The sequence below is a fragment of the Cavia porcellus genome, unplaced genomic scaffold (genome assembly GCF_034190915.1).
Source record: "Cavia porcellus strain 051 isolate PalLab524CR breed Dunkin Hartley unplaced genomic scaffold, mCavPor4.1 scaffold_9, whole genome shotgun sequence".
NCBI classification, from domain to species: Eukaryota; Metazoa; Chordata; class Mammalia; order Rodentia; family Caviidae; genus Cavia; species Cavia porcellus.
In genome coordinates, this window is record NW_026947492.1 from 7,601,693 (window position 1) to 7,614,970 (window position 13,278).

At 39.9% G+C, this 13,278-nt stretch overlaps 1 protein-coding gene across 11 annotated transcripts in view; it reads right to left on the reverse strand.

The window, feature by feature from the left end:
• Nucleotides 1-13,278, reverse strand: part of Cadm1 (cell adhesion molecule 1) — a 327,909-nt gene that overhangs the window by 30,869 nt on the left and 283,762 nt on the right. For 5 of the 11 annotated variants that reach the window (XM_063255805.1, XM_063255803.1, XM_063255802.1 and 2 more), the window contains 2 exons: nucleotides 12,253-12,342; nucleotides 1,892-1,924 (listed from right to left, as the gene is read on the reverse strand). The exons of 2 other annotated variants lie outside the window; for them this stretch is intronic. In XM_063255805.1, the coding sequence (XP_063111875.1) occupies nucleotides 1,892-1,924; nucleotides 12,253-12,342 (123 nt within the window). The remainder of the gene's footprint in view (nucleotides 1-1,891; nucleotides 1,925-12,252; nucleotides 12,343-13,278) is intronic. 4 more of the 11 variants (XM_063255804.1, XM_063255809.1, XM_063255811.1 and 1 more) reach the window with 2 other exon arrangements.

Genomic DNA, 13,278 nt, shown 5'->3' on the forward strand with positions numbered 1-13,278 from the left:
AGCAGCCCCCAAGTTCACTTCTTATTTTTCAGGCCAGGGAACAATTTCCTATTTTAAATACTCTGTCTAGACCTTCAAGGATGAACTAGCTCCAAAAACACAAGTATATGAACTTTACCGAAGGGGCAAGAAAATAAAACTCTGAAGCTTTAGGACATAAATGATAAATCTTCAAAGCCTTACATAATGCAGGAATCATATGGTTATCCTTGACCCTGTGGTTTTTTTATAGGAAACTCAGAACTTAAAGAATTTAAAAAAGAATAGAATAAAATCTCTTGAACTACATTAAAATATCCACAAAGCTCAGAGAATAATCGATAAAGTCAGGAGGTACTCAATTAATGATGAAACACAAATAACTGAGCTTAATGGAGTGTAGTATGTGAGTTGGAGTCAGTACTATGGGGCATTACCTTAGAAAGTGGATGTTTTATACCTAATTGATTTCTCATGACTGTCAGTGTACCTAGTACTTTAACTTCTTTTTCTGGGGGGAGGGGGTTCTACTGAGGATTGAACACAGGGCCTTTGCACTAAGCTGCTCTCCTGTCCCCCAGTGGAAGGTCAGAGTGAAATGGGGGTGGGGGTGGGAGGGATCTATGACTCCAATCCTAAGTTTGTTTTGCTTTCTCGAAATTCCTTCCTGTAAACAAAGGGGTAACCTGCCAACCCTGACCAAGGTCTAAGCTTAAAGGAAAGTTCACATGGATTTTGCTCAGGGGTTTCCATCTGATAAGTTATCAAAGGTAGGTCTCTTTAAGGAAGCCCATCTGGGCTATCAGACATTATTCCAAAAGTTGAATTAATACTATAGGGTTGGCTGATCACCTCGTCATTTAAATGATAAATTTCCACTCTGCCCAACATGAAAAGTGATTGAAGTAGGCCCTTTACCAAATGATTCCCTTGGATTCAATTATTAAAATTCAGCCCATCTTTAAACTAACATATCTTTCTCTAAGCACAATCTTTCTAGGGTTAGATATGAGCAAAGTAATATACAGATGAAACATGATTCTCATTTTCTGATTAGAAAGATAGAGGAAAGTTAATAGACTTATCCCAATTCAGTAAGTCACTGGGAAGACGGAGAAAAGGAGATCAGATTTCCTGATGCTCCTGTCTAAGCTCCATTTATTTAGTTTTTAATCACTTTTTGGTTAAAAGCGTAACCTACTTTCCTGTTATTTTGCCTACAAGGCACTCACACATCAATGACTTTTGAATAGTCTCAGTTAATGCTATCCAAATTGACATATTCTTGGTTTGGAGAAGTTTCCTGCCAAATGCAAGCGTAAGAGATTAAGACTGCGTAAGTGATGGGCAGGGCACTTTATGAACGTAATTATAGTCATGATCTTTCTAAAGACCACTGACCTGCCGCGGCACTGCCTCATGAATGTAAGCAAGACTCTTCCTCCCTGACCTCCAGTCTCCTCCCTGACCTTCAACTTTCATTGCTAAGTGAAACAAATGGACTCCTTTTCAAAATTTCCCTGCGACTGTAGTCTACACATTAAAGAAAGCAACTGGGCCTTTAACTCAGATGCTACGCTTCTTAGGAAAATACTAGAAATTTTAAAGTCCCCTGTATTTCAAGGTTTGACAGAGCTTTACGAGCAAGGAAGACATACAACTCAACTCCTGCCATGCTGGTCAACCAGGGAGGAGTACAACTCATTTCAGACCGCAACCTCTGGCTAGTGACCTCACAACAGAAATGACAAGACTCAACAGCTTTTCAAGCCTTAAGAAATTATAGTATATTTATGAGATCAGGCTACTTGAAATGCGATTTCCCTTGAAGACTACATTTCTCTTTTTCCCAGGCTTGTCTTGCCTCTCAGCAGTGCTGAGCAAGTAGATAAAACAATAATGTGATACCAACCGTGAACTGCTGGTTCTGTCGTCGCCGTTGTGTCTACAGACAGGAACAGAGGATTGGAGGAAGGGAAGAAACAGGAGGAACGGCATGCAAAAAAAGGGAAAATGGAAAAAAATGGAACAGATAATATATGAGCAAGCTTTCAAAGAACATCGCGTGACAAGCAGTAATAAATAAAAAGCAAAAAGCATTTGAAGTGAGTTGCACTGTTTTAAGACATGCCTTGAGCCCAAAGCTGCGAGCCAGTGAGGAAAACAGTAACTTTTGGTTCTGGGGGTCTTGCCAGGACACACGTATTTGCTAGTCAATAGTTAGGGGAACATGCAAAGTGATGAGAAACACCAGTGCAAACTCAGTGCTGGGCAATGGCTCTTAACGCATCAAGGCTCAGGACTGACAGAAAAGCTTGGTCGGAAGCTGGTTAAACAATGGATTCATACATTCAAACATTGCCTTTGTTTTAACCCAACCCATCCTGCACTTGGCCTTCTCGACTGCCAATTAGGCATCACTGAATCAGTCAGGCTTCCAGGATCCTTTCACCGCTTATGCTCAGATGCCTGTAGATGAATATGTATCCACTGTATTATTTCAGCAGCGTGTGGCTGGAAAGTTCAATTATCTGGGAGGCTGTTACAATAGACGTTTTCATGGTTTTCACAGATTTACACACACACACACACACTCTCTCTCTCACATACACACACACAAATACACACCCATCAATTCCTCATTCTGCAGCTCTTAATATGTGTGATACAATCCGAGAGCAGAAGCTTTCTGTGAAAATGCACGAACCCACACAAACTAACAAATGCTACTTCTAATTAGAGGACACTGCAAAAATTTAGCCAGTCAGCTCACAGTTCAGAAACACACTCACTGGTTTGAGTGGCCCGGAGTCTCCGCTGCACGGCTGGATTAGGAGAGGGTACAAGTTATTTACTTAATTTTCACTGCCTGATGCACCTGCTGTGGATGAAACCGTGGTTTGTCTCTTCTTCTATTTCTGACACTGCTCAAATTTCCCTTTTCTTCTACCAGGCTTCTGCTGTATGCACTCTTCTTCACAGGAAATTGCTCCGGACAGTTCAAGAAAGAGCTTTATTTCTGGCTGATGGGGAGTTGGGATAAATATCTAGCAAAATCTATGAAGACGTTTTTCCCAGTTATTTAAATACCCCTCTGTGAGCCAAATTCATTCCCAAGCGAACACATCTGGCTCTGCTTTCGTTCATTTTTATTTCCCACAGCTCTTAAGCATGTTCCCTCTTCTAGCCAGCAGGCCTGATGACACTGGACATGATGTAGTCATCTCTAGTTGAAAGCTGGTAGGTGGACGTAGGATTGGGGGTTAAAACTGTGTGTGGTCCCTTAGGCTTTCATCTTTTTTCAAAAAATGCAGCTATTTTGTTGGTTATTATTTTCATGAGCTCTAGAAACTTGTAAAGACTTTTGGACTTGACACAGGCAATGTTTAAATGCACTGGAACTTCAAATGTAATTTTTTTTCCTGGGGGGTAAGGAGATCAAATGAGCCTGAGCTTCTGATTTATTAACGTGACACATGAATTCACACCAGGGTTTCCCCTCAGTTGGCATGCTTTCCTCAGGATCCTAGATCATCAAAAATTAGAGCCCTTCTCAGGAGCCAGGATAACCAGAAGTCTGAGAGGCCAATGCAGCTCAATATAACTGATAGCTGAATTTCTTTTTTTTTTTTTTTTTGTCTTTTTCCTTTTTATCGGTACCGGGGATCGAACTCACGACCGCCTGCTTGCAAGGCAGGTGCTTATGCCACTGAGCTAAATCCCCAGCCCCCGATAGCTGAATTTCTTAAGAATACATAAAAGGAAAAAACCCCATAAAATACACCACATAAGAACACAATACTTACTTACAAGTCAAGTCTGCGTGCATAAAATAATAGTAAGATACAATACAAGAAACTGTACAATTCAAACATTGTATACCAGATTTTTCAGATACTTATGACAAGTTCTGTTATGTCTCCTTAGTTGAAATACTGAAGTTCAAGCACTTTAAGTTTGAAGGGCAAGATCAAATGCATATTTATGCAAAATTTGTGCAGAACAGTTCTATGAACCTTAATACATTTTATGGGTAGATACTGGCTCCTTTCTAAAATTAAAATAAAAAAAAGCAGTAAATGCTTAGGCTCCTTATTTTTGTGGTAGCACTCCTAATATGCTTTATTTTCACTGGGTAAATAACTAATATAAAACAAAAGAAGGATAGTGGAATAAAAACTCAAGAGTTAGAGTCTTTAAACATAGTATCTGAACATTAACCAAGGACCCCAATTTACTGTCTTCCTGTATCACAACATTATGTCAACTTCATGACAAAATTAAACCAAGGGAAGCTGGGCATCAACTCTTAAGTGACTCGTAGAAAGAAAATGAAGGCACATTCACAGCAGATCTTGCTTTTCTACTCTGGAAATGGGAAATCCATCAATTGCACCCACAAGAAGAGAAAAAAAGGATGTCGAGAAGGAAAACATGTTCTAAAACAGTTAAGCAAACACAGGCTCAGGGCACATAACACCATTACTACAGCTGGGAAAGGCAAATCCGTGGCCGGCAATGGACGGGAGTCCGAGGCGGAGACACAGTGGGCTAGGGAGTTTGGACTAAGACTGCGGTAGATCGGGAGCAACTGAGTCCGTTTCACTGGAAGTTTCTGGTGTGCTACCTCTACAAAGGCTGTTTCAAGGAAAGAATTAAGGAAAAATTCTTTAGAACTGACTTTGTGCTCTCCACAGGAGTGCACTATGACAGAATCTTGTTCACTCTCGTAACTGCATTAGACTTCATGCAGAAACCACAGACACCTGGCTCTGACGTGGTGCAGCTCCATGAAGTAGGATTCACTGGTGTACCTTGGTCAGAAGCTGAAGAATGCAAGCCTAATCCTGTGAGTCAGCTGTGGGGTCACTATATCGTTTGAGAATATTCTGAGTGGATGGGCAAAATGCAAGCAAAATTCCCAGTGTTATAAATGCTATAATCAGCTTTAAAAACGAGTGTCTAGTTGTTCCAACAAAGGCTTAAAAAAAAAAACCTCATTTTGCTGCTGCCTCAAAAAAAAAAAAAAAAAAAAAAAAAACCCTAAAATAAGGTTGAACTGGATGTGTGGTGGTATTAGGTTATGAAATTAAAAAGGCCTGGCAGAGCTACTGAATCTGTTTTAATTACAATGAGGACAAATTTATTGCACATTTATTTTACATGGTCAATAGCAGCAACAAAAATTTTCACTACTTTTGCAAACCCAGTAAGTGTGTAGGGTCTTAGTTGTCATTCGGTAGCTGATTGATAAGTATAATCACACAGGAAATCTAAGGAAGGGCCCTACAGTGTTTCTGGGAAAATGGACATTTCACTAAATACTGACTTCTCAATCTCCCTACTTTAAGTAAATGAAGTATCACATGTATTTCACATGGTGGCATACGATATTTACAAAATGAAAAGGAAAAAGGCTCTGATATGCATGAGATCAGAGACATTGGCTATTTAACCAACTAGCAAAAAATGAAAACTAAATTACTGCAGGAGAGGCAGCTGGGCAATACGCAGCTGAAACAGTCATGTGTAAGACCCACTGTGGCACATTCTAATCCTTTCATATGGATTCTCTCCAACTTAGAATTGTTCATTGAGTGTGACAGACTGGGGGTTTAAAGCTAATCCATAAATTAGTCCGTGGTCTCAAACACAACAGGAGCCATAAATGAAAATGAAAATTCTAGAACAAAATTAAATTCGCTACCTTAAATACTTTTTTTTCCCCATTGATCTGGGGTGCTCCTGCTTTACAATAAACAGCTTCACTACAAGGCCCCATTTTGGGGTGTGTGAGAACAGGGTTTACGTTTAAAAGATGCAGTGGAATAACCCAGAGAATCCAATCTACTCAGAAGCAAAGCTTAATTGTTTAAGAATTTAAATTCTCTCATTCTGATTGCCATAAGCTTAAATGAACGCATACTAAGCAGTGCAGACATATTTTAATATATTTTCTTCCAGTTTATTTTCTTAACTAAAGTCAATAAGGAGCCAATGGGTTTTCTTAATTGAATTCCCCTTCAATCTGTGTTATGGAGGAACATTAAATCTAGACACTAGAGCAGGCAAGGAATTCCCCGGATAATTTCATTTCATAGTTGTACTGAACTGGCCAATATATATTAAATATAGGTGCCTTTCTTTCTTTTAACATACTTGAAATGTACTGAAAGCAAACTAAGTATTGGCAAATTAACCATCAAAATTTGGTTTCTTCTGGTTTCCTGGCTATTTTTCTTGTCATCTATGTTTTGCATTAATTAAACTCTCGTTTCTTAGGGATAGGGGAAGTAGACAGGACAGAACTGAAGCTCAAAGGCCAAACAGGGGGCTGTACTAAAGCTGTCTTAGTGTTTAATGTCATCTCCCTTTTGAGTGAAGAAATCGTGTGCCATGGAACAGCAGGAAGGGGAGCAGATTTTTTTCATTTTTTGTTAAGCAATTTCAAGTTTTGTTAAAAGCTTCCTCAGAATTGCTCATTCTCTGCCGCTGTGCCCCTGAGATCTTTTCATTTGCAAACCAGATGTTTTGCGAAATAATAGGAATCTGTATAGTGATTTCACTTAACAAGAAAAACAATTCCTCTGTCTTGGTGCGTATGAATGCTGGGTGGGCCTGGAAGAGGGAAGTCATGGGCCTAGGGAGGAAGAGGAAGAGGGTGCTGGAAAGGTGGGTATGCCAGTGAGGAGAGAGAGGCTCTGTAAGCCCAGCTGATGTCCATCGTGCAGTAGATGCCAGAGGCCCTGCCTGTCCTGTCAAGTCCTTTATGTCCTACCACTTGGCTCACTGTACAATCTCGAGAAACCTAAATTTATGATATTTTAAAATCTGCGATGTTGATGGACTGTTAGCAAGAAAGCATGTCACATATCAATATGGAGTATATGATTTAAAAACTTGGATAGGACTAGAGGGAGAAAAAACCACATCTCACTGTATTTAAAAAAAAATGTGGATGCCAGGCATGGTGAAGAACACCCGTAATACTAGAAATCCCACAGACTGAGGCGGGGGAATCACAAGTTTGAGACCAGCTTGAGTAACTTTGTGAGACCTGATCTCAAAATTTAAAAAAAGGGCTGGGGATCTAGCTCTGTGAAAGAGCCTGAGTTCAATCCTAGTATCACAAAAAGAGAGAAGAAAAGGAAGAAAAATATTGCACAAAAATATGGAATATGATGACTCTTAACACACATAGAATTCTAATTTATTTCATTCCTCCCTAAATCAATATAAATGAAAAACTGGCTGGCTAACATGGCTATTTGTAGCACGTTTACCATCATCAGCAAAATAAAAATATAGATAGGACTGTATGAAAAAAATGGGAATGCACTTCCTGGGGTTAAAAACTAACATACAAAGTCACCATGTAAAAAAAAGATGGCTTGTGAGTGTTTACTAGTGCTGTAGTAATATTTTTGTCACCATGCAAACAGTTAAGTATTCAATACGTAATGAGTGAAAAACAGTTATAAAGAGAGTAGATGCCAACTTTAGAAAAAAGCCAACTAATAGACATTCTAGAATGAAAGATGTACATTTCTTAGCAACAGAGGCTCAGTCTATGCCTGAAACACAAATACACACAAAATATAAACATACTGAAGATAGATGCTTGAGGTAATGTTGGGTCTTCATGCTTAATTTTCAAACTGCCATCCTCTTTTATCCGCATTATACCCATTCTTTGGTGGCAAAGACCAAACTCCACTGGATTTCCCCAACTGCAGTGTTTCCTGTTGTGTTCTGAGGTGTATACTCTCTATTAATTGTATAGTAAGGGACCCAGGAGTGTGTGGTCTGCACTTATTTTGGGTGCTCAATATTTGCCCAATGCATGCCTAAAAGGAGACCAACTTATATTCTTTGTACCATGCAAATAACCATAGCACAGAGTAGCAACCATCAAGCTAGGATTCTGGTGAAGACACAGCTCTCTGTGGAACAAAGGTTTCTGTAATTTAGGAGGTCGTGCCACAGGTTCATAACAACCATGGGCACACTTCTTTCCTTTGTACCCAAGAACTGCAAAACTGAGTTGAGTTTCCCCACTTGGCATATTCTACAACTACCAATAGCCAACTTCTGTATTTGTATGATTTAATGCACATTAACATGAAAAAAGCTTATGCTATCAGGCCGTGAAAGCCAAAATAATAACAAAGCCCGGGGTAAGAATCATTTTCTCCAAGGTATATTGGTTTTTGAGTACTTTGACACCAATAAGAAATGCCTTGCTATTTTCTTTTCTAGGAAATACAAAATATTTAATTGAATATGTATTTTTAAAAAGCGAAAACCTCATTTAGAAATGACCTACTTCATTCTTGCAAAAGGATTTGTGTAATGTATTTCAGAATCTGGCCCTATAGCTATTCATTTCATATGCTAAGGTGGTTTTAATTTTTTAATTTATGGCAGTCACATGTACAGTATGACCTTCGGGTTGAACTCCTCCTGGCCAGAATTTTATTTTTAAGGTGCTAAGTGTGTTTACTACTGGCTCCTGAGTCCTTCCTATGGAATTTCTTATCAAGCATCTAACTCAAGATGCACCCAGACAGAAACAAAACAATATCCAAATAAACAAAGATGCGAAACACAAAATGTTTTTCCTAAGATGATCATGAAAAGAAAACTTGACTCAAATGACAGAGAGACACAGAGACAGAAATAGACAGAGACAGAGAGACACAGGCTAAAGCTATCACCAAGCTCAAAACCAGGTAATTTTACGTACATCTAATAGTCAATTAAGTAGGAATAAAGTTCCAAACAAAACAGTTTAAATCATGCAGTTTGCGCTCCCATTTTACAGAGAATATCTTCATAAACTACATAGACAAACTGACACAATTACAAAAAGCAAAAATGGGAGCTTCCAAATCCAACAGTGGTACAGAAACCTATGGTCAGAACATCACTAGATATGGAAGACAAGAGAGACGCTTAAGGAATCTCACGGTGAATCACAATGAAGCTCTGAATGGCTCCTGATCCAATTCTACTGCTCAAATTATTTTTTATTTGTAAAGAGATTCTAATGAGGTTAATGGCTTCCTAGTTGTAAAGCTGCAACTATGCTCATATGGCAGATTGCCACCGAATATTTCTTTCAGTACTCTACATGCTGCAAAAATTTCTCCCTTGGTAGGGCTTCCCTTAGACACACAGGCCTACAGACCTGCTCAAAGTAGGGCGACAGGAGGCAGAGTGTACTCTGATCCTCCCACCCCTGACATCTATGGTTTTGGGTGTGCAAAGTAGAGTTGGATGGGGTTTATAATTTCTCCCTTTTGATGGTGCCCAGGATGAAGCTGTAACATGTTTTGAGGGAGTCAGATGACTTGGAACAGAACGACAGTCTGCCTTCCTAATAAGGGGAACAATTCGATTATACTGGTTACAGAAGATGAAAGATAACATTGGAACACTTACTTTCAGAGAAATCAACTATGACCTTTTGAGTTTAAAAATATTTTTCTATTGCATTTATACATTTTTCTCATAGTGAAACTCTGACCTGGGGAATAGGTTTCAGTTATTGCATTTGACTGTGAGAAAAGAAACAGATGACTGTGGGCTATATTTATGTATTTTTTAAGGCTCTGGCTTTATGTTACTATCACTAGATTCGGCTGTCCAAGTTTTTAAGGCTAATATTGGCTGTAATGTACCAAACTGTGCAAGAGAGGAGTGGAAATTAATTTAGTTATTCATTTTTCAGGATTCAGTCTGGAAGACTTTTTAGGAACCAATCTAAATCAAGGGTGTAGTGTGGACCTTTAAAACAGGACACATAATCATTCAGCTCCATAACTGTTAGTCTGTTTGTAGAAAGGAGCAAATGTTAAACTCTACAAGTGTACTTTCTGGGCAAGACAAATATATATAAGACTGCTTGTTAAGATACAGGAAGCCTGGAAGATCACATCCATTAAGGCAATGGTTCCACGATGTTTTAGTAGCAATTTTAGTTTTACTATTCTTGGGTGTGCTGGTGAGAATCTGGGCGTTCATTACCACAAACACATTTGATGTGCAGAGAGAATTCAACTGCTAACATCAAGAGGCTAAAGTGCATCTATGAGATCATCTTACATTACCTTGAGCTGAGAGGCCAGCTGCAGAGAGACAGGCACAGACAAGTTGCTATTAAAGGTACCTTTGATGTGGACAGAAATAAAGCAGTGTTTAATTTTCAAAATTTCCTCTCAAATGAAGTCCCTGCAGTTGGAACTCACTGTGATAACAGTGAGTTGTAGACGCTAGAGGACCCAAGATTAGCTTGCTTCTGGAGTGAAGGATTAGGAGCTGTGAGCTGAAGCGACTCTGCTGACTTGTGAGATTGATTGGAAGAGGGGAGAACTTCAGGGAACATTAAAGGTCTTAAAAACAGAAGCCTATGTTAGTAAGAAGGGCAGCCACAAATGGAAAGTGTTCTACAGTAAAGAAATGTGTTTATACTCAGAGTGGACAAGCTCTTGACTGCCTTAAAAATTGTAAACCTGAACGCCTGGATGAAACTGTCCAGCATGACGGGTCACACAGACAGACTGCAAAGACAGACATACTACTGGTCTGTTTCAAGGGCTGACATATGCAGGGCTGGGGAGAATTAGGAGATATGATTGACATAGACATTAATAGGAAACTACACCTCAACCTGGTCATGAGAGAGCACACGCAGTGTCCTCACTAGGTGAGAGATAAGGAATCATAACAGCGAAGACTGAGTCCTTACTGCACACAGCTGACAGCACAGTGGCTGTGGAAGCCCCGGTTAAGAAGAAGCACCTCTGGTATGACAGAGAACATTTGAGAAATTCCATTCATTGTGCCAACAAACTCAGTTTACTTAAGCAGAAAGAGCTAACAAAGAACTAAAGCAGAGACACACACAAAGACAAGAATTAGGAAGCAAATTCTCTAGATGGAGCTCAGTTTAGAGTGAGACACACACAAAAACCCAATTGATGGATTTTCAGAAGTTTTAAAATTCAGTGTAGACTCTTCATAGTTTTGTAATCAATATTTAGAAAAATCTTCAAGAGTGGCTTATCTAGGAATTCTTTTTTTCTACTGTAATAGTTTGAAAAGTAAAAAAAAAGGCCTCAATTTAGACAGTTTGTTACGTTTCATCCACCGATGGATGCTTTTCTTTCACTGAACACTTTGCATTGTGTCAACTCTGTCTCTCTTGACTCTTGGATAGAAAACGTCCCCAGAAAAGTCAGTGTGACCCCAGACTGCCACGCCCTGGGGACTAAAGAGTAGCTGAGTATGCAGAGTGATGTGTGAGACAGCTGGTGTGTACAAAGAAGTCCCGTGATGATGCAGCACGAGACATGCGGGCTGGAGGGTCTCTGTGGTCCGCCTAGATACCATCTGGAAGTGGGTAAGTTACTTTTGTAAGAGATCTTCCCCTCCCCTACATGTTGCTGGGGTGGGTTCCTATAAACAGCAGCTGGGGAACCCTGCATGTCATGGAGGCAATGATGCAGTCACAAGCTGCCCTACCATGGTAGGCAGAAGAAGCCTACAACTTCTAGACAAACACCAGCACTGAGGCCCACTGGGCACCAGAAGGAGGAGGGCATGTTACCCTCCTTGGGAAATGTCAAAAACGAGACATAGTGAGACTCATTTTGAATAAGAGTTTCAGACAGTCACAGAGTTGTAATGAGTGCAGCTGCCTCCTCCACCTCCACATGCACCTAACAGCAGGGATGGGTACCTAGTGCCCGGCATGAAAAAAGACAGTGACTCCCTGTGATCTCCTACGACTGCCAAGGGCACAGTAACAGGCAGCAACCCTGTTAGCAGGTGCTCTCACAAGCAGGATGGCTGGCGGTGCACTCAGGGGCGTGGCCCAAGTAGACATGTGAAAGTTAGACGTGTGGATTTTCTTCATGTCGATTAAGATGAAATTAAGACAAAGCCATGACCAACGCCACTATACTTACCATTTTGTCAACTGTGACTAAGCAGAAGCTATCGGCGGATTGTCTAGTAGCCAGGTTGCCATTTCCTAGGGTTTTGCTTTGAATAGTGATGCTTAAAAGAATTTCTACTGTTAAATGATTGGATGTTATACAAGAGTTTCTGAGGTCCTCAAGATTCAACTCAATGCAGTTTATAATGTCTTAGGAATTTCAAAACAAAGGAAGAGTTAATTCCAAGGATTTCAAAGGATCTTGCTTCTTCTACATATCAGAGAGACAATATACATTCAGGACAATTTTAATGGTAATGAAGGTACCATACCTGTGATGATGGTAAGGATGGTGGTGGTGGTGGTGGTGGTGGTGGTGGTGGTGGTGGTTGTTGTGGGAGGAGGGATAGTTGTGGGGGGATCTGGATAAAAAAAAAAAGGAAAATCAAACCCACAATGCTGAACACAACAATGATCAGTAATGATAAAACAAAAGCATGAAGACATTGAGATGTTTGTCTGATGGCTTTCCCCTTTAACACCAAAAGGTCTTTCCCGTCAAAGATTTAGGTCTCGTAATTATATCCCAAAGTCTTAGGTGGAAGAGCTAAGAAGAGAAGAAAAAGAGGCTTCTCATTCATGAAGTAAGTTAGGGATGCGCAGGAGGAGGGAAACAGAGACGGAGGAAAGCTCTAAGCCCATGACATTCTCCTTCCCCATCGGGTTTCAAAGGTGAGGCCGAGTCACCTCCGTGCTAAGAGGGTACAATGGCTGTCATTTCATTTGTACTTTCACAGATGGGAGGAAAGAGAAGAAAGCACTCTCCATTTAAAGGACTGTGTCGGCCAAGGATGAGTGGACCCCTGTACACTTGCTCTCTGCAACTGCTAAGTTCATTATTTACCATCAATACCTCCCAGCAGGGAGGAAAACTACTCCTATACTCATAATAAACACAAAGAAGAGAGAATGTCACCACTAAATATCAAGTTCCAGGCATACGAGATTTTACTGAGATTTTATTTTTTGAAAGTCAATAAATTTTACAACTTATAAATATTAATAAGTTGCCTTTGCTCCTGTTAAAAGCTTGACCTAAGTGGATGACAGTGATAAAATGAAAGAACATTTTCTATCTTGTAAACAAGAGAGCTAAATATAAATGAGGTCTGACCCTCAAAGCCAGGAACCCGACAGGGAACCCTCTGTCTGGTATTTGATAGACTGTATATTCTTCTATCATCTCAAAAATTATTTTGGGCTGAGGGAAGGGCAAATATGAAAGAGAAAAAAATTCTAAGCCCAAATGATCAAACTGAATGTGTTAAGTTGTCAGCGAGACTTTGAACTAAGCAATC